The 21,115-nt window shown below is 52.7% G+C and overlaps 1 protein-coding gene across 3 annotated transcripts in view; it reads left to right on the top strand.

The window, feature by feature from the left end:
- The window catches only part of LOC115608088 (aryl hydrocarbon receptor-like), a 43,549-nt gene that overhangs the window by 968 nt on the left and 21,466 nt on the right, over nucleotides 1-21,115 (top strand). Inside the window, exons 2-10 of one of the 3 annotated variants that reach the window (XM_030486284.1) lie at nucleotides 2,355-2,542; nucleotides 8,148-8,266; nucleotides 12,007-12,096; nucleotides 13,866-13,971; nucleotides 14,768-14,889; nucleotides 15,027-15,217; nucleotides 15,562-15,671; nucleotides 15,923-16,064; nucleotides 16,426-16,912. In XM_030486284.1, coding sequence (XP_030342144.1) covers nucleotides 2,355-2,542; nucleotides 8,148-8,266; nucleotides 12,007-12,096; nucleotides 13,866-13,971; nucleotides 14,768-14,889; nucleotides 15,027-15,217; nucleotides 15,562-15,671; nucleotides 15,923-16,064; nucleotides 16,426-16,912 — 1,555 coding nt within the window. Of the gene's footprint in view, nucleotides 1-2,354; nucleotides 2,543-8,147; nucleotides 8,267-12,006; nucleotides 12,097-13,865; nucleotides 13,972-14,767; nucleotides 14,890-15,026; nucleotides 15,218-15,561; nucleotides 15,672-15,922; nucleotides 16,065-16,425; nucleotides 19,467-21,115 lie in introns of those variants that run through there. The other 2 variants (XM_030486281.2, XM_030486283.2) reach the window with 2 other exon arrangements.

Raw genomic sequence — 21,115 nt, 5'->3', positions numbered from 1 at the left:
AGGGTGCTGAGGCGCTGGCACAGACTTTTCCCAGAGAAGCTGTGGCTGCCCCATCCCTGGCAGTGTTCAAGGCCGGGTTGGACACAGGGGCTTGGAGCAACCTGCTCTAGTGGAAGGTGTCCCTGCCTGTGGCAGGGGTTGGAACTGGGTGAGCTTTAAGGTCCCATCCAACACAAACCATTCTATGATACATATTTCTTGGAGACAGATGAGCTGAACCCAGGGCTGGGATAAAGGAGTGAACATCAGCATTACAAATCTATGGAGAGCAGCTCAACAGAGCCTCTCTTGGTGTTTATTAGGGACTGAAAATGCAAAGGGTTGTTACTCTGCCTCAAACTTTCTCCTGCTCACTTTGGAGCAGCGACTCAGCACTGTGATGTGGCCAGATTGAGGAATCGGGCTGGATTTGCGTGACTCAGCATGCAGGAGAAGGTGTCCCTTTGGAGCAGAAGAGACCTTGATCCCTGGTACTGCAGGGCCAACATGGGAATCAGAAGAGACTCTTTTCCTCTGTGCCTGGGCAGATCTTGCAGCAGGGTCCTGCTGGGAGATCCGAGCAGGGCTGGGATGGTGGGATCTGCAGCCAGCTGCTTGAGGAGGGAAGGATGGGGGCGTGGGGGATGCTCTGGTCCCTTTGCAGTTTGCTCAGGGCTCTTTATTTGTTCAAAACCAATTAATAGGAATTAGGAGGCAATGTATCAGCTCGGGCAACCTTGGCTCTGTTAATGGTTAGTGTCACTCAGTACTTGCCGAAGTGATCAGCTTCCTGCTGTGTTCCCAGTTCAAAGGGCAGCTTATGGAAAACAACCGTCCATCAGTGGCACAGCCTTTGCCCTGCCGGGAGCGGAGCTTTCCCTATGACTCTGCTCCAGCCTGAATGCACGGTGCTTGTCCCAGCAGCTTCTCCATGAACTCCATGGCACGGCCATGCTGAGCTTTGTGCCGTATCCACGTCTTAAGGCTGTGCTGTGTTAGGGCTCCTGTGCACATAAAGAGACAACCTTGAGTGGTGTTCCTCAGGGATCGCTATTGGGACCAGCACTGATTGATGCACCCTCAGCGAGTTTGCTGATGACACCAAGCTGTGTGGTGCAGTGATGTGCTGGAGGGATGGGATCCGAAGGGACCTGGCCAGGATGGAGAGGTGGGACGATGAGAACCTCATGGAGTTCAACAAGTCCACTGGTTAGTGGGGTACATAAAAGCACTGATGCCAGTGTGTTTTGCCCAGCTCATAGGGACAAGTTTGGTGATGAGTTGTACCCAGCCTCTGTGAAAAGCAGGCTGTATCCCTTCTGATGCTTGTTACAACCCAGGATGGTTGAGCTTTTCTGGAGCAATGCTCCAATTCTCCATTCATGCTTAGAAAGCCCCCTTGGTATCTCTCAGCAATGCCAATTCAGCAGGCACCTCATTTAATGCTCATTTCCTCCCTTGTCACACATGGGAGCAGTCCTGCCAGGCAAGATTTGAGAATGGGAGCAGAGGAGAGAGCTTCAATTGCTGCTAAATATTGGCAGATCTTGTTATGTGAAGCTACTTTAGGAAGCAAAGATGCCTGCAGAGAGGGAGGTTGTGGTTAGATGAATTACATCAAGGCAATGAGTTGTATGTTAGGGGGTGCACTTGAACCAAATACAGAGAGAAAGGAGAGCCTGAAGGGTTTTGGTTCAAGCTACAAAATCCAAGCTGGCATTAACAACCAAAGGAGACAAGGTGACACGCAAGACTCATTATAAGGTTATTAACTAACCTCTTACTCCTGTGGCTGGAGCTTCAATTGTAGTGTGTGAAATAACTGCAGCTGATAGAGACAGGTCCCCATGGCTGCTTAAGGCAGACAAGAGCTGCTCTTGTGGACCCTACTCCTGTGGTGAGGACCTGATGTGAGCATGTGGAACATGGCCAGCGAGAGACCTGCTGTGTGGGAAGGGTGTATGGGATGAGGAAGAAGAGGAGAAGGGGCAGACAGAGCAGACGGTGGGTGTAAAAGTCTAATCAGAGTGGCAAGAGATGCTCTGATGGCTTGTAGGTCTCTGCCCTTGGTGTCCCTTTCCCTGCTAGGGCTCAGTGGTGGGAGCAAGGCTGTACTGGACATGAAGGTGCACATCTGAGCATCACCCCACACTACAGCTAGGGAGCATCAAGCCCAGGGCTCTACAAGGTGACCTGCTGGGATGGCCACAACTCTTCCAGCCATTGCCTTGTGAGCTTGCTTTTGCTGCCACATGGCTTTACCTTGGCTGCCTAATGTTTTACTCTTGTCGTGGCCGCTCTAAAGTCAACACGAGTTTGGAAAGAGCCTGGTTGGACAGGCCCAGTTGGATTAACCTCTCCTTTGCCTCTTCCAGCCCCAAACCACCACCCCTTGAGGGTGTGAAGTCCAACCCTTCCAAGCGGCACCGGGACCGGCTCAACCAAGAGCTGAGCAAGCTGACTGGTTTGCTGCCCTTCCCTGAGGATGTCCGCACCAGGCTCGACAAGATCTCCATTCTACGACTGGCTGTTGGGTACCTGAAGGTGAAGAGCTACTTGCTGGGTGAGTGTCTGTGAGTTGTGAGAGGTGGAAAAGCCCCTGGGGTCAATCCCACTGCGCAGCTCACATCTCCCCCTGATCTGTGTTTGTTTGGGGATGGAAAGTTGTGTCTCCTGCAGGTAGGACTTGGGGGTCTGGCAGCTTCTCCTACTTCTCATTAGCAACCATTCCTCTTCTTTATGTCCAAAGTGCCTCCTGTGTCCCGCTCCCACCAGCCTCTGGTGAAAAAGGAGCCAATAGGTAAAACTGTTGAACAGCAACATCTCCCTCATTTAGCTGGAACCATGGTTTATAGTTAAACGAATTAGGCTGAAACGGGCCAAGAGACTGCAGACAGGCTGAGAGAGCTGGGCTGGTTCAGCCTGGAGTAGAGAAGGCTCCTTAAGGGGAGATCTTAGAGCAGCTCCAGTGCCTAAAGGGGCTCCAGGAAACCTGGAGAGGGGCTTTGGACAAGGGGTGTAGGGACAGGACAAGGGGTGGTGGTGGTGGTGTGTGTCATGTTAGTAGTTCACTGCTCTACTTGCCACCCTGGTCCTGCTGGGCTCAGATGTGGTGATGTCTATTCTACTTCTCTAATGAGTGTTTCTAGGAGATGGAGGGTGATGCTTCATTCCCAAAGATCCCAGTTAATTTCTGTGGGATGGAGGGTTGAGCTGGTATGCCTGGAGAACTGAGCTCCTTAGGTTTCCCTTCCTGCTAACGGTGGAGACCCTGGTGCAGGGCAGCTACCACAGCAGGATTGTGGCTGGACACTGCTGCTATTTTGCTCTCATGTCATGAAACTGAGTGTTTAGCATCACTTAAAGAATCACTCTCAGAGACATTGATAAAGTAATCTTAATAGAAACCTATAAATGTGTGATTCAACAGAATTCAATGGCAAGGTCCACTCTATTCCATACAAAAAGAGATCGTGTCTGAATTGCTGATGATTTATACAGGATTGGGTTAAAGTGATTTATACAGAGTTCAAGTAATGTGTACAGAAATAGAATCATAAAATCCCAGAATCACTTCACCACCCTCGCAGGGACGAACTTCTGCCTTATATCTAACCAAAGAAGGTACAAAGGAATAAGGGAGACTCTCCTGTTGAGTCACAAGGTTCGGGTTGGACCCCCTCGCTCTCTAGGAGTCTAGGTGCAGCTGAATCCAGTCTTATCTCAGCCCTGGCCAAGGTTTTACCTTTGGCACACCACTGGAGTTCCTGGCTGCTTGAACACTGCTCTGGTACCGGATAACTGCGGCTAGGTCAGAAAGGCTGTGATGCAAGAGGTCCTTCCAGGGAGCAGGACCCCAAAGGATGCGATGGGGCTGGAAGAGGCACCTTGCTGCGCTCTTTAACTGATAGAAACCAGGTTCTTCATCACCCAGCACGTCTCTGGTGCTGAAGGGGGAAAATGGGAGTGCAGAGCATGGCCGGTAGTCACTGCAGATGCCTGCGGGTCACCACACTCCCCTGCCTGCCAGTAGGACACCAACTGCAGGCTGCAATGCAGATGAAGCCTGCAACATTGCCAGGGGTTGCTTTTAGAACCTGTTTATCAGCAGTTGCTTAAATGCTGCTGCAGAGCAGTGCTTGAGAGCTGGGGATGCATGGATTGGTGTGTGTGTATGTCTGGCATGGCATGGAGGTACGGACAGGCATGTGTTTCATCTCCAATGCCTTGGGCTTGATGGCATGGGTGATGGTGAAGGCACAGCATGTGGAGGGCAGGAAGCCATCAGCATACTTACAGGCATCCTGCTGCATCCTATTCCAAGACTGAATAAACTTGGCTGCCTTAACTTTTGCCCCATACAAAGCCCCTTGGGGACTCTTCCAGGACCTTCTGCAGCTGGGGTTGCTGGTTGCCAAGAGGAGACCCTTATGCCAAGCTTTCCAGCTGGGACCCATGTGGTTCCCACCGGGATGCGCTCAGCATTTGCTTCCCAGCATGAGAGCTGCTGTGGAAAAGCAATCACCACTGAATGACTTCATGTTGAGTGGCAAGTTCAAGTTCACCCCTTGCCCCTCCTTGCTGCAAGGCCAATTACTCCCATTTGGCCACTGTGTCTGTGATTTCCAGCTCATTCCACTCTTTTTGCCTGCGTCTCTCCCTTGAAGCTCATTTTGTTTGACTTCACATCATCCCACCGATTCATCAAGGTCAACCTCAAGCCCTGCCTGATGAAGACCTGTGTCATCTACAGCCTACTCGTGGTGTAGCACATCAGAGGTTCCAAGGGGAGATGGTGGGAGCCCTCGTGCTGTGGTTTCTGCTTTGTGCAGGCTTCATTCCTGCGGCAGGAGAGCACGACATTGCCTGGGGAGCATCCCTGCCCTCTGCTGCCTCAACCTCCCTCTATCAGCAGCTCAAGCCCATTGCCTTATCTCCAGGCAACTTGAATTGCTGCCATATTGATAAAGAGTTGCTCTTTTCAAGCAGTTCTCTTGAGTTCAGGTTGTGGTTCTATGATCACATAGCCTCGATTGCTGGGATGGAGAACCCTGGCCCTTGGTCCTCCCTGTTCCTGGTAATGCTGGCATCATCCTGACCAAGCTCTGCTCTGGAGTGTCAGCATGTCCTGGAGACGCTCTCTGCATCGCCTTCACCCAGCTGCCTTGGGGAGGCAGCAGGAGGAGAAGGAGGCTTCAAGCCATCACCCTGTGTCACTGGGAGATGGACTCTCATGGGGTGATCACCCTGCAAGTTGTTCCTGGTGTGTGTGGATTTATGTGCTGGTGAAATCCCCTGGAGACTAATAACTTCTCAAGTGAATGGGGAATGTTCCAGGCGTGATGATCCCTCCCTCCCATGAGGTTACCCGTGATGAAGTGGGGGCTTTTTCTGCACTTTGAAAGCATTGTTTTTCCCTTTTCAAGGCAAAAAGCCTCTGTATGCCTCTGCAGGAACAAAGCCAGGCCCCACTTGTTGAATTAATGGTGAAAGTGAGGATATCCCATGTATCCTGGTTTGAGAGGGATGCGTGTTTCACCTCGGCATCTCCTTGGCCTCTGGGCTGGATGTGAACACAGCTGCTCTGCACCACCAATACTTAAAGCACCATTACAAGACATGCCCTGCAGTTAGGACCTCGTAACCCCTGTGCAGTGATACTTGATGGCAAAGCAGTTGGTAGACACCATCTCTTTGGCTTTCCTGCCCTCTCCGTCTGCTCCAGGCTTTCTCCCCAAGCCAGGTCATCATAGTGTGTCCCATGGGAGATACAGTCTGCAGGATTTCCTAGCTTGGAAATGGACCACTCTGTTTGAGAGGAGGGAATGGGAGCATCCCCAATGGAAGATTAAAAGCCCCCAGCTAAGACTGGTGGGAGAATTGGAAGAAATCATTCTATTGGGAAGTGTCAAATGAGCAAATAGGTGTTTCCTGTTGGATTCTGTAAGCCCAGAGCAGCTCTCCCTGCAAAAATGCTCCTGGTGGACACTGGGAGTGAGCTGGAGACCATGTGCATCCTTGCAAAACGCTCTCTGTCCTTTTGGAGCTTTGAGTTGGAAGAGCTTGGTTTCCTTTTGTATTGCCCTGCCAGCTTACCTCATTGCAATGCTTTGGAGAGGAGTCAGCCCTTCCGAGGAATTCAGGGTTTAAAGAAAGAACTGCTGTTTCATTTTGAAACTATTCTGCTCTGTCATGTGCAAATTGAAGCCATACCCCTGGTCCAGATGGGCTTTGGATGTTTGTCCTTGGGGATTGCTTGGCAATGATGCGAGGAGGCTTTTTGCTGGGTGAGTGCCTTGAACCTGCCTTTTGCTGTGCCTTTCCCTGGCTGATGAATAAGCTGAGCGCAGGGACCACTTTCTTAGCACTGAACCTCCTCTTTCCCAGCCTTTCCCAAAGGTCTCTCATTGCCTGGATTGGCTGATCCTCCTCTTGCTGATTTGGGAAGTGTCTGTGCAGAGGGAATGGGAGCTCATGTGTTGGCAATGAGGATTCGTGATGAAGGCTGAAGTGACCAGCAGGACAAGGGGAATGGCTTTAACCTGCCAGAGGGGAGATTGAGATGAGCTCTTAGGCAGAAGCTCTTCCCTGTGAGGGTGCTGAGGCGCTGGCACAGGGTGCCCAGAGAAGCTCCCTTCGACCCAAACCAGTCTGGGATTCTATGAAGTAGCCCAGTTCTATCAGTGGTGGAGATTGAGGTTAATTCTGCTTAATGGGCTCAGACCATCCTCTCTGGTTCGATTTAAACCTGCGTGACTGCACAGTGCGGCTCCTCTGTGTCGCCTTATGCAAGACCTTCAGCTAACTGTCTTTAACCATGTGCCTGGTTGCTGGAAGCCTGTGGGCTTGCTGGCACTCAGGATCCACGTGTCAATAGATCTGAGCAATGTTTTGACCTCGGACTAGCTTTTAATGCAAACATGCCTCGTGATGGTTTGAAGAGCAGAATCTGAATCTCATTCCAGCAGTTTCAGATGAAACCTGGTTAGGTTTAGATTTACTTTGGCTTCGAACCCTGTGCTGTTGGGGTTGGGAAATAAACCAACAAACCTTGAAAGCTGTTCAGTGGTGAGGTGAGGGCTTCCACCACGTTAAAAATCAACTGTGTGGCCAGACTCGGGTCGGTTTGTGCTTGTTCCTCATTTCCTACCACTTCACCCAATTCAGAAGACCTTTTCCCTAGGGATCCAGCCAAGGCCATGCAGCACTATCAGAAAGCCAGGGTTCAGCCAGGGCAGGCAGTGATGTTCTGCTGGGATGTTGCTATTCACAGCTCTGCCCAACATTGGGTCACTGCAGGAGCTTGCAGCAGTGGGGTGGTTCCGATGTGGGAGCTGCTTTGAGCCTTTCCTGTGGGTTTTTGGTTGAGGTGGTGCAAAGACATGCCTTAAATTGTGCTGGAAGATGAGTTTGGATTGAGTTTGCTCAAGGACAGTTCCCCAGCAGATGAAGTACCATGCTGGGGATATCCCTGGGGAGCTGCTATCCTCATTCCTGTTCCTTCAACAGCCGGTTCTGTGTGTCCTGTGATGCTTGAGGTCCTCTAACCATGGGTGTTACCTTCAAGGCATCTAGTGAAGATATGAGAGGCAGCATGGGGAGGTCATGGCAGTGAGTCCTGGGAGCCAAGTATCTCATTGGGAATGTCATGGCCACCAACCCTCTGGTCTGCTTCCAAGTAGCCGAAGGCAGGAGGAAGAAGTGGGGGTGCTTTGGTGTCATATGGGATACTTTGGGAAGGTTTGCCTCTGTTTTTGTCAGCCCTGAAAGGCAGGAAAGAAGACATTGTGGCAGTGGGGTGGCTTGAAGGCAAGTTCAGCTCTTCCAGGTTCTAACCTAAAGACTTCTTGCTGTACTGGGTGGTGTTTCCTAGCACTCACCTCCCTTCTATCCTTTGCATCTCTGCCTCAGACCTTGGCAGAAATGAGGTTTGTTAGCAATGGGATGATAATATCTTGGAGGAAGCATTGGGCAAGTTGGAATGTCTCTCTAAAGGGGCTCTGCTCCACATCCCACTGCTCTCCTCGTCCTCCAGGCTGGGTCCATGTGCAGTGGGTAGCGTGGTGCAGCCATGCACGAGTAGCCCTGAGGTGGGGAGGAGGAGGAGGACGAGGGAGAGGCTCCCACTTTGCCCCTTCCATGCTCATTTCTTGCCCTCTTACCCACAGCCACAGCTATGGATGTTGGTGGCTACATGCTGGATCAGACCAGAGGCCCAGGAGGGAGCAGATGGATGGACCCACAGGTCAACAGGAAGCTGTTTCCTGAGGGGGAACTGCTGCTCCAGGTATTGTGCTGTAGCTTGGGTTGTGTGTGGTCTTTCCTTGGGTCCTGCCACCCATCACTGGTCCTTGCCTGCTGCAGTGGAGCATGTGGTCCCATCAGGGGAGCAAGAGGAGACCCTGCTTTACCTTGGCTGCTATTCTACAGGCACTGAGCACCTTGGGTCAGGGAGCAGTGACACTGCCTGGCTGGAATGGGGCCCCAACCCCACTGTTCTCACCCCACACAGTTTGATGCCCCCTTTCAGCCCATTTGTAGGGGCTGTCCCATAAACTGCATCTGTACCAGAGCAGGGCTCGGGGTGGTGGATTGTGCTCTGATGCAGGGCTATCGTACAGCAGCGTAGGGATTGATCCCTGATTCGTGCCTGAGGTGATGGATTTCTTGTGTTCCAGTAAATGCCAAGAGGAGAATGGTGATAGCCATAGGGTAAAACATCCACCAGGAACATTTTGCTCTACCTGGGACATTGCATGGGTTCCTTAGGATAGATTCATAGTCTGCCTGGGATGGGAAAAGCCCTGGTTCAGTTTGGGGGTGAAAAGCTGGATCTTGGAAGACACTGGTGGGGAGAATCAGAGGGTGGGGGGAGCTCTGCTTTCTAGAAAGGCCAGTGTGTGTGTGTCTGATGAAATAGCTGTCAGTGAACTTCAGAGAGCAAGGAGCTGGTGAATCAGCCGAATGCTGATTGTTTGGGTTGCCAATGGAAGCTGGGAGGAAATGAGATAGGAAAAGTCACATGGAAACGCTGGTTGCAGAACAAACATCTGGGTATGTCAGCTCCAAACGTGCCACTCCTTGGGGCTGCAGGACAAGTCTATGCAAGACCTTCAGTTGCTCCACAGCTGCGTTTCTGACATCGCATGTGCCTGCTTTATGGGCCTTCAGTCCCCTTCTTCCCCCTGCAGGCGGATGTTTGGCTCTCCTTAAAGTCTGACTTTGCTGCCTTCAACCCTGCTCCTCCACAGCCTTACCTCAATGCCCACCACTATGGACAGGGTGTGAGCAGAGCCCTCATGGGGGGGATTTTGCTGACTACTGGGAGCCCAGTGTGAAACTTGGACCACATGAAGCCTGCCATGGGAGCTTCACTCCCAGGAGTGCTCTGGGCTGTGTGCAAGTGGGATAGGCATGGAGGAACAGCTGGAATAACGTGATTTGGGTGACATGGTTTAGTGTGAGGTGTCCCTGCCTATGACAGGGGGTTGGAACTGGATGATCTTAAGGTCCTTTCCAACCCAAACCATTTTATGATTCTACAATAGTCTGTAGTTTCCGCACTCCCATGATGGAGCGGCTCCCAAGCTCTCTCTGGAGGCTTGAGCTGGGCCATATGAGGGCAGTTTGTTGAGCATTGGCAGCTTTGGGTGACTGGAGGAATCTGGAGAGCTGGTGAGGTGTTAATGTGACACAAACCCCACAGCTGAGCTGCCTGGTGGTTTGGTTTGGTTCTGTTTTGAAGAGCATATTAGTCACATACTGTCATCTGCAGAACAGCCTCTGACTCAGGGACCCTTGGGGGGCTGCAGCACACAAAGGAAAGGGACCAGTCCTGCTGCAAGCTGAATCTGTGCAGGATCAGGCAACGTGCTCAATCCAGCACCCTTCCAAGTAAGCCCAGTTGCTAAAGAAAGCCAGATCCCACAAGCTTCAGTGTCACTGTAAATGGGCAAAGTGCATGAGCTGTGGCAGCAGATTGCTCCTGCCTCCTCTTTGCAAGGAGGGACAGACCCAAAGGAGCAGCTTGGGAGGCAAGACCCTTCTCTGCAGCCTGGTCTCCATCCCTGGCAGTGTTCAAGGCCAGGTTGGATGGAGTCTTAGGTGACATGGTCTAGTGTGAGCAGTCCCTGCCTATGGCAGGGGGTTGGAACTAGAAGATCTTAAGGTCCTTTCCAACCCAAACCATTCTATGAAACAGCATGTCCCCATGGTCCCCGCCAGGGGCAGCTCAGTGCAGTTGAGTTGGGCAGCAAAGGCAAAGTCCATATGCAAAGTCCATATTTGTGGTACGTCCTGGCCTTGAAGCTTACGAGATCTGCTGGGACCTGCCCATAGCCTGACCAGGCTTCCACTGAGGCTTTTCTTTTCCTAGTTTCTCTCCTATTCACCACTGAGTTAAACATTACAGACAAAAGCAAGGTGTGAGAATTACTATCACAGAATCCCAGACTGGTTTGTGTTGGAAGGGACCTTAAAGCTCATCCAGTTCCAAACCCTGCCACGGGCAGGGACACCTTCCACTAGAGCAGGTTGCTCCAAGCCCCTGTGTCCAACCTGGCCTTGAACACTGCCAGGGATGAGGCACCCGTTTCTGGGCACCCTGTATCTAGCACAGTACTTTGCTTTTGGGGGAAATCAGCTTGAAATGGTCATCAGATCTCTCTGAATCTACACCTAGCCTTTTCTGTCTGTTATTCACTAGATGTGTGAGCTCTCCTCTCCATGATCTCCAATAGTTTCTCTCCTATGGTGTGGGTTTGGCCTTTCTCAAGCCAGGAGCTATCAGTTGGGGATGGGTTTAGCTGCAGGCCATGTGTATATAATGGCAGAGGGCAGAGCAAGAAGTGGACAGATGGTATGATGGTATGGTATGACAGATGGTATGTCTTTCCTTTTAGAGAGAGGCTTGAGGGTTTTGTATTGAAAACCTCATTTTCTGTCATCTAGAACACCAGCAAGAGGAGAGTAGTGTTTTGAGCATGGTTTCTTGCAGCACCAGTTCAGTGCCAGAATGTATTTGAGGGCCAATGGGGCTTGTTCCTCACGAACATCTCAAGAGCAGTGGGGCCTCTTGAAGTGTTTGTCAGGAGCAAGGGTCAGATCAGATGAGAAGAAGTTGTGTAGTGGGAGATAGATGAGGCCAGGAAGATGTTGCCTCCTCGAAGATGCATCAAACAGTCTCTGGGCTTATAAAGACCAGGGGGTGCCATGTTGGGCATCACAGGTACATCCTCAGGGTCTTCCCAAATTTGGGACTGGAGTTTCCAGATTTTTCCACCTCTTTTGCTTTCAAGCGGGTGTTAGTTTTAGCTGCATCACCAGTGGTAGCAGTCACTGGGTTTGGTCTTGCTTCGTGAACTTTGTGATGAGTTGGACCCTTGGAGCCAAGAGCAGGAGCCTGAGGGACAGTGATGTCCTCGGGTGCTAAGGATTAAAGAATGGGTTTGGGCTGGGATTTGAGGAGAAGATGTACAGCAATGCACAAATAAGCTTGTAGAATCTCCTAACTGTAAAACTTAGGGGGAGACACAAGGCTCAGAGTGTCTTTGAAGCTCATTTTTACAATGAACAAGCAGATAGATAGATCAGGTCAGTGAGTGACTGCAGTTTGCTTCCTATCTCTGAAGGGTTTGTTATGCTTGAACTGATGCTAGACTTCTTCTGGAGTCACCAGAGCTGCTTTTTCCCCTCTACACCACCTATTGCTGCTTGCTATTGAAGTTGAGAAGATCAGAGCCCTAGAAGAGTTATAGCTATACCTTCTATAGCAGTAGTGGGTCTAGAAGAAGTGGTCAGTTTGCCTTGGATCATTGCTCATGCTAACGCTAAACACACCCCCCCCCCAAAACCCCCAACTTACCAGAATTAAAAGTCTTGCATGATCACAACGTGCTTCCATCATCTTGCTAATGAAGAAGGTCCCTTCCTGTCCCCAAATGCTGAAGAAACACTTAGAGAAGTTCATCTGCCAGCAGCTGGATTGAAGCCAGGGAGAGTAACTCTGGGCTCAACTTCTGCTTTCAGGCACTCAATGGATTCATCATTGCTGTGACTGGAGATGGGTTTATCTTCTACATCTCCCCTACTGTGCAGGACTACCTGGGCTTTCATCAGGTGGGTACCATGCTTTTCCTGGCTCTAACCAGAGGGATGCAGTCCAGCTCTGGGAAGGAGGTGCTGATAGCCATGCCAGGGCTTTATTCTTCCTTCCCAGCTCCCTTGGGTCATTGTGGATGTATGTTTTCACATGAGTCATGTCCTTTGGGGGCTGTGAAAGCCGACAGGAATGCTTGTGGCTTTAATAGGAACAGATGCAAGTTGAGCAATGGCAGGATCTATCTTCTTGTCTCTCTGTGGAAGAGCAGTGGGAGGTTTGTCTTCGATCATGCTGCTGGGCACTTATGGTCTGAGGGCATCTCACGGGCAAGCAGGGTCAGTACCATGGCTTATATGGGACAAGCTGTTACCTGTTACCTCCAGTTTTGGCCAAAGGACTGAGCCAACAGGAGGGCTGTGGGGCTGCCAAACCTGCACAGGTGCTGGTGTACCTGCGGGGACTGATATGATGACTCCAGCACTGCCCTGGGCAGCCTGTTCCAATGCCTGAGCACCCTCTGGGGAAGGAATTGTTCCTCATCTCCATCTAAACCTCCCCTGGTGCAGCTTGAGGCCGTTTCCTCTTGTCCCATCCCTTGTTCCTTGGGGTGATGCCTCAAGTCAAGACAGTTGTCAGGCAGGGAGTGGTGTTCTCAATATACCTGCATGTCTGGTTAAGCAGGAGGCTCTGCTCTGGCATGTTCCCAAGGGCAGGGACATGACAGTCAGTGGCCTGAGCTGCCCATGGGTGGTCAGGACCATGCTGACCACCACAGCATGCAGGACTAGGATGGGCAAGGCTGGCTCAAGGCATGGCCCTAGAAGAAAGGGGGCTGTGTTGGGAGGCAGGAGATGTGAGGACTTGCTGGTTTTCTTGGTGCGTGGCTTTTACAGCCCAATATCAGCATGTCCATCTTTCCTGGTGGCCCGCTTAAGGAAGGTGGCTTGCGCTGGGATAGAGATTCCCACAGGTTTGGAGTTAAAACCCATACAAACCCACTTGTTAAACCACCAAATCCCTCTGCATAAGTTGGTGGTGGGAGGAGAAAAATAGTTTGGTTTGGTCAAAATGTTTTGATCAACCTTGGAATTAGTTTGCGCATTGATCCTGTGGGAGAAACAAAGCGGAGAGCCAGGGATGGCAACACAAAGTGTGCTGCTGGAGGCTGCAATTTGTACCCCACCAACACATTCCCCTCTGACAACCCACAACCCTTCTGGCCTTGGGTCTGAATTTGGTCCTGAGAAGATACTAGAGGCTAAGATACCCCACAGATGGGGAGCAAAGCTTCCCAAAGAGTAGGCTGGGAGTCCATTTCCCATGGGCTGTGGTTAAGGATCAGGAGCCAGAGCCAGTGTGGAACATCCTTGGAAGGGCTAGGGGACACCAGGAGAACCTCAGCTTTGCTGCTGTGGGGAACAGGCTGGAAAGCTCTGCTTGGCTATGGCCGGAGGATGCTGGGGATATGAGCAGTGTGATGCTCCTGAGCAGCTGCGCTTACTCGGACATTGCCATTTCTATTGCTTGTAGAAACCTCTGAGCTGTTCCCACAGTGTCAGAAGCTTTTGCCCCTTCTCTGCTCCCTTTTCCTCCTTCCTGAGCCACCCTCCCTAAAAACCAGCAGGTTCCTGGTCCTCAAGGCACACAAAGCTTTGTGTTTGCCTCTTTACGCTCCTTCCCTGTGCTTTTAGTACCCATGAAGGAAAGGCTCCTGCTGCATTGCCCTCCACACACCCCTGCCAGGCCCTCCTTCATCAAGCACTCTTCTCTCCTTGTGTCATTCCAGTCGGACCTCATCTACCAGAGTGTGTACGAGCTGATCCATGCAGATGACAGAGCTGCCTTCCACCAACAACTGCACAGCACTCCAGTGTTCAGCAGCAGCCAGAACGGTGAGTGCCAGGGTGATCCCTCTGCGTGGCCAAACGCGTGCTGGAAAACCCTCTTGCTGGCATTTACAGCCTCCAAGCACAGGCCTGTGCTGAGGAGCATCCTATAGCCTTCCCTTTGGGCCTTGCAACCATCTCATGGCTGTCATCAACAGGTTTGTGCTGTGCTATAGGGATGGGGACACTTCCCCCAAACCTTTTTGCTTTTCAGGGTTTGAAATCCTATTTATTTCAATGGGAGCAGCTTGTTGCCTTGCTCCTGTCTGAAGGGGCAAGAGGACTTTGCCTTCCCATGGCAAAGTTGGGATGATACTACCCATCTGGTGAAGATCATGGGCCCGTTCACTGGAGAAGAGAAGCTGCGTGGAGACCTCAGAGCAGCTTCCAGTGTCTGAAGGGGGCTACAAGGATGCAGAGAGGGACTCTTCATCAGGGACCGTAGCGATAGGACAAGGGGTGATGGGTTCAAACTGAAACAGGGGAAGTTCAGGTTGGATCTAAGGCAGAAGCTCTTCCCCGTGAGGGTGCTGAGGCACTGGCACAGACTTTTCCCAGAGAAGCTGTGGCTGCCCCATCCCTGGCAGTGTTCAAGGCCAGGTTGGACACAGGGGCTTGGAGCAACCTGCTCTAGTGGAAGGTGTCCCTGCCCGTGGCAGGGGGTTGGAACTGGGTGAGCTTTAAGTCCCTTCAACCCAAACCATTCTATGATTCGAGCAGCAAAGTCTCCACCAGGAGCAGTTCTACAAGGCTTTGAGGTATGGACACCTTGGAAGGCTTCATTTTCCCTTTGGTTTCCCAGCCTTTCCCATGGAGCTGCTGGCTGGATGCAGCACCACATCGAGCCCCGAGGAGTGTTCCTTCATGGAGAGAAGCTTCACCTGCCGCTTTCGCTGCTTGCTGGATGCCACCTCGGGATTTCTGGTAATACCGGGATACCCCTCCATGGTTCTGTGGTACCCCCCAGCCTGCTCCCAAGGGACCACTGTTGTCCCATGCGGAGGAAGCGCAGTCAGTCCCCATCACCCTGTTCACACCCAGGTTTTCTAATCCCCTCCAAGGCCTTGAGTTTCCATGGGCGCTTGAAGTGCCTCCTTGGGCAGCAGAAGTCACCATCAGGCAGGTCCCCATTTGTCTTCTTCGCCATTGCAACTGTCCTTCAGCCATTCTCTATCCTGGAGCTTCAGACCAAGATGATGATCTTCCAGACAAAGCACAAGCTGGACTTCACGCCCACAGCCTGTGATTCCCGGTAGGGCATCTCAACTTCCCGATGGAAAAACCAGAGCCCAATGGGAGCAGGGCACTTCCGACCCAACTCCTGTGGCAAGATGTCTGATGCTTTTGTCCATCCATTGCAGCTCCCCAGTAACATGAGGAGCAGATTAACTGGGTGCCAGCACTTTTTGGCTGCTGGATTTTAGCCCAGCAAACCCAGAATGGGGTGGTTTTGTGGGAAAGGGGATGCAGCTCAGCCCAGGATGGAGAGTTGCGGTACCCAGACTGGGAAGCTTTTGGGCAGGGGATTGTGTCTAGCTGGTGGGATGCAATTGGGGAATCCATCCCTGGTATCACTGTTGTTCCCCATGTTTCCAGGGGGACGATTGTCCTGGGGTACACAGAAACAGAGCTGTGCAGGAGGGGGTCCGGGTACCAGTTTGTGCACGCCGCCGACATGATGTACTGTGCCGAGATCCACATGAGAAGTGAGTGTTGGGGGGGGACACCTTGGGATGAGGGCGTTTGGGGGGGTTCTCATGGCTCCCCAGCACTGTTGCTCCTTGGTGGGGCTGTGTTTCCCAGCCTGGAACTGGCAGAGGGACAGCACTGGTTGCGCCATGCCAGCTGTGTCCCACATTGCTCCGTAGCACGGGTATGAGATGATGCTCAAGCTCGTGGCACCCTGTCCCCCTGCAGTAACCATGTCCCTGCTGCCTCTCTTGTCTCCCTGCCCCAGTGATGAAGACAGGGGAGAGCGGGATGACAGTCTTCCGGCTGCTGACCAAGAAGGGTGCCTGGGTATGGTTGCAGGGCAGTGCCAGGCTGGTGTACAAGGGGGGCAAGCCCGACTGCATCATTGCCCGGCAGCGAGCCCTCTCGTGAGTATCTCTGGGTCTCCATCTGCCTGCAATGCTCTCAGTGTTAGATTAGACCTTAGGCAGAAGTTGGGGTTAGAACTAGATGAGCTTTAAGGTCCCTTCCAACCCAAACCATTCCATGATTCTATGCTCATTCCTGCCTGGGATGAGCTCTGGACACACAGCCCTTCCCTGAGCCCTTCCCAGAGCCCCAGTCCTCCACCACTAGCACTGTAGCCAGCCCAATTGAGCAGCCTTTGCTTTAGAAAACCCAGGGCAGGGCTGTGAGCTCCTGTCTCACTGTTGAGAGGGTGGTTTTGTCTGGTGCCTTGTAGAAGCAAGTGCTTATGGTGTTTCCATCACTTTTCCCTCTGCTCTGAAGGGATGAAGAAGGAGAGGAATATCTGCGGAAGAGAAACCTGAAGCTGCCTTTTACCTTCGTCACGGGGGAAGCGATCTTATACGGCAATGAACTTCCTGAGCCCCTGGATTCCTTCCAGGCAAAGGAGGAGTTGCAGACACAAGCAAACTCCCTCCCGAAGCAGTGCTTGGTAGACCCCAACCCTCTTCCTGGCGCCGTGATGGAGCAGGATACATCCATATACAGCTCCCATGGTGATAACGTGCCTCAGTTCTTGCCAGAGCTCATCGCTGAGCCCAATGGACTGAGCCAGGATGAAGGAGTCTGTGATGCCAAGGAGGACAGTGACTCCCTCATGGTTGTTATTGAGACCCTCTTTGAGAAGAGTGAGATGGATGGAAACACATCTCGGACCCTGCACAGCCTCAACATGGACACTGCAGAGCTGCAGCGGTGGGAGGAGGCTCTGCTCAGCTTGGGTGCAGAGGAGGAGCCACCAGCTCAGGAGGTTGGCACTGAAGTGACATCCTACATGAAGCAGATGCTCCTTGGGCAGGATGCTGGGAAGAGCATGGCCTTCCCACACTGCACTGCATCACCCTGCAATGAGGAGGACGGTGCTGCAGCTCATCTCCAGCACTGCTGGGCAACTCATTCAGTGTTTGAAGCCCTGCCACAGCCCCAGGCACCCGGTCCGCAAGGCCAAGATGCTGCGGTCTCTCTGGTCTCCATTAGCTCTGCTCAACCAGAGCAGCAGGTTCTGTCTAACCCAGCTGGGCTGGTGGGGGGCACTGTTCTGGATGTCCCAGTCTCCAGCAGCAAGTCCCCTGTAGCACTTCAGCTGGCAAGGCCAGGACAAGGGCTTCAAGCAGGAGTTCCCACCTCTGTTCCTGTGGATAACACTGTTCCTACTGATCGCAGCCAGCCTGGGGGCAAGCTGGTGGGCTCAAGCTGCCCAGCACCATTGCACTCAAACACACCGGTGACCGAGTGGCACAATGTCCCTGTCCAGGCAAACCCAGGCAATGCTTTGGGGCAGAGCACTTCTCCTGGAGGTTGCCATCCGGAGGTTTGGATAGCTCCAACACATCTGGAAGCAGCAGGAACACATGTGGAGTCCCAACCTCTGCTGGCTGGCAGCCCCAAGAGCCTCCCAGGGGATGGGTTGTGGTTGCTGCCCTCCCAGCCTGCTGCTTGCCCTGAACAGGGCTTGCACGAGTCCTTGTTCTCTCCTGGGGACCTCTATGAGGACGAGGCTGCTCTCCCTGCACAAGCACCACCGGAGGATGGTGGCTTCCCCAAACAGCTCCCAATATCCCACCTGGAGCCCAGCTTGTCCTGGGAAGGGGAGCAGGCAGTGCTCCAGGAGGACAAGTGGTCCATGCAGTACCAGCAGTGGCTGCTGCAGGCTGGGGCAGCTCCTTGCTGCGGTGGAGCAGGTCCAGTGCAACACAGCAGCCTCCTGTTGGGGTCCAGTGTGGGTCCCGCTGCCCACCAGCCAGACCACGTTGTGCTGCCTGAGTGCCAGTATGGAAATAGCCTTTTTAGACATGAAAGCAGCTTCCTTTGGGATACCCCTAAGATATCCATTCCCCAGCATCCGGGTGCTTTGCCTTGCCGCAGTGAGAGCCACCCTGGAGCATCACCAGGCTTGGATTTGAGGTTCTCAGCATCTCTCCCTGCAAAGGTGGGTGCAGGAGCACTCGAGCAAGGCCCTGGCTTCCCATCAGCATCCTCCTTCATGAGTGGGCAGCCTCTGTGTGCCTGTGAGGTCCAGCTCAAGGTGAGGTGTGAGGGCTGCAGGACCTGAGGGGTGCCCAGCTCTCATAGATGGAGCAAGCAGTGATACCCAGGGGATGCAGGCACAGCATCCTTTGTGGGCAGCCTGGGTTTGAAGCCTCACTGTGAACTAAGAGCCACATTTTGAAGAGCCACCAGCAATTGGGAGCTACCCTGGCCATGCACCACCTCTGAGTGGTGCCCTGTGCTTCCTGGTCTCGGGAATTTTTTCTTCCAGTGCATGAAATGAAGTGCTCTAGCAGAGCTTTCAGGCAGCCTAGGATGAAGTATTTTATTTGCTCATTTAGTTGGGTTTTTAACAGGTCTTTCAGGGAGATGCAGCCACGCCAGCAAGGAGGATGGCAGACCCTTAGGATCCAAGGAAGGACACCCTGCTTGCTGGCCTATGTGCTCGTGGCAGCCTCTGGCAGATGGACCTGCTGCTTTACATGCAATGTAGCATTGAATCACTGCTTCTCAATGCAGCATGGGCTCCTCGTCACCTCTGTGTGTGCACGGACCACCCTTGCCATGTTGGGTTCTCTGCAGCATTCCGGCCTGCCTGAGTGCCTGTGCTCTGGTTCTTGCTCCCATCCCCTGCACTCTTCATCTCCTTTCCCTGTTTCTCTAGAAAAGGGGATGTTATCAAGCACTTGGAGAGAAGCTCAGCAGCATCTGCAGGGTGTCTCTGGGAGGTGGAGTTGGTGAGAGCAGAGGCAGCTCAGGGGTTTGGGCTATTCAACAGCCTTGGGAGAGGTGGGTACCAACCTGTCGAGGCCTTTCTGGGCAGCAGGGTGAGGAAGTTCCAGCCAAGCTCCTCCTTGAGTCAGAGCGGTTGGGAGCACCATCCCTTCTGCCTTTCACACCAGTGTTAAGCATGTATGGTTTGCCAAGTGAGTAAAATCAAGTGTCCTGGTGTGGGGTGGTCTCATCTCCCTGGGTCTCTTCCTTCATGCCCTGCTTTGCGTCACTGTGCTGGGGCTGCTTGATGGGCAAGATGGGACTTGGGAAGGGTCCATCCCCTGGCTTCATGCTGGGAGCAGAGTGATGCTGGAGACAGATCTGGAGGAGCACCTTGGGCAGGGCAGGGACCTGAGTGCCCGTGATGTGAAGCCTTACAAATCAGCAGACCCAAAATGCCACCAGATGGACTCCACTCACTAGCCTTTGTTGTCCTGGCACTTGTAAGATCATAGAACCACAGCCTGATTTGGGTGGAAGGGAGCTTAAAGCTCATCCAGTTCCAACCCCCTGCCACAGGCAGGGACACCTTCCACTAGAGCAGGTTGCTTCAAGCCCCTGTGTCCAACCTGGCCTTGAACACTGCCAGGGATGGGGCAGCCACAGCTTCTCTGGGAAAAGTCTGTGCCAGCGCCTCAGCACCCTCACAGGGAAGAGCTTCTGCCTCAGAGCTCATCTCAATCTCCCCTCTGGCAGGTTAAAGCCATTCCCCTTGTCCTATCGCTGCAGTCCCTGATGAAGATGATGTGAAGAAGTGCATGGCCTCAGCTGGGGGTGCCAAGAGCTCCTGGTCCTGTAAGAGGTGCCTTTGGGAGGGGGCACCCCACCAGGCTGGGGCAGAGCCAGGTCCCTGGTGCTCAGTTACTTGGGTGCTATCTCTTTCTATGTTAGATATTTTCACAGAGAACATCTATTTTCGTGGCAGCCTCTCATTTCACGGTCTGTGATTTCTTTGTGTTGCCCTTGGCAGGCGGCTGATGCTGGGAAGAAGAAAAGATGTCCTGAAACTCACCCCTTGTGTTTCGTTATGTATTAAAAGGCAATTTGCTTTGTACAGTGGTCGTGCTTGGTTTTGACTTGAAACAGCGTCTGTCCATTTCCCTTTTGCCTGAGCAAGTGTGGGAAAAGGCCTCCTTTAGGCTTAGTGCCCAGTTTGGTTTGTCTGGGCCTTTGCTGGAGGAGGAGGACCGTCCTGGCTCTCTCTCTCTCCTCCTGCACCCAGCAAGACATGGGGCTGGGACCATGGATGGAGAAAGGTTGTGCTTTGCCTTGTACGGGGTGTTTTTTGGGGGGGAACACAGCAATGTGGACACCCTCTGGTGCTAAAGGCAATGAGAACACAGCTTGATGCCCTGTGTCTTTGTGCTCTGATCGCGCTCAGAGCCTGGCCCGGGGACCTGGTGAGTGTTTTGGAAGGAGCTTCCTCAGTGTCACTGCCATGCACATGTGTGCGCTGACTTATTACATGCACCCTGATGCAGACTACGCACCCTTGCAGTGGCACACACATGGATGTGCACACAGTCATGCTGACAATCATCCTGGTGTGCCAACATAGAACCACAGAACCACAGCCTGGTTTGGGTTGGAAGAGACCTTAAGGCTCCTCCAGTCCCAACCCCTGCCATGGGCAGGGACACCTTCCACTAGAGCAGGTTGCTCCAAGCCCCTGTGTCCAACCTGGCCTTGAACACTGCCAGGGATGGGGCAGCCACAGCTTCTCTGGGAAAAGTCTGTGCCAGCGCCTCAGCACCCTCACAGGGAAGAGCTTCTGCCTCAGAGCTCATCTCTATCTCCCCTCTGGCAGGTTAAAGCCATTCCCCCCTGTCCTACTACAAGGGCCCTTGTAAAAGTCCCTTGCCTATTTCATCAGCCCTGTGTTTCCTCTCACCTCCTAATGCCTCTTCAGACCCCAAATTCCCTCCTCTACCCTCTCCACCCATCACCACCTCATAGAATCATAGAACAGTTACAGCTGGAAAGGACCTTAAGATCATCTAGTTCCATCCCCCTGCCACGGGCAGGGACACCTTGCACTAAACCATGTCACCCGAGACTCCACCCAGCCTGGCCTTGAACACTGCCAGGGATGGAGCATTCACAACTTCCTTGGGCAACCCATTCCAGCGCCTCAGCACCCTCACAGTAAAGAACTTCCTTGGATCCAACCTGAACTTCCCCTGTTTCAGTT

This window comes from Strigops habroptila, chromosome 5 (genome assembly GCF_004027225.2).
Source record: "Strigops habroptila isolate Jane chromosome 5, bStrHab1.2.pri, whole genome shotgun sequence".
Lineage (NCBI taxonomy): Eukaryota > Metazoa > Chordata > Aves > Psittaciformes > Psittacidae > Strigops > Strigops habroptila.
This window is presented reverse-complemented; position numbering and strand designations above follow the sequence as displayed.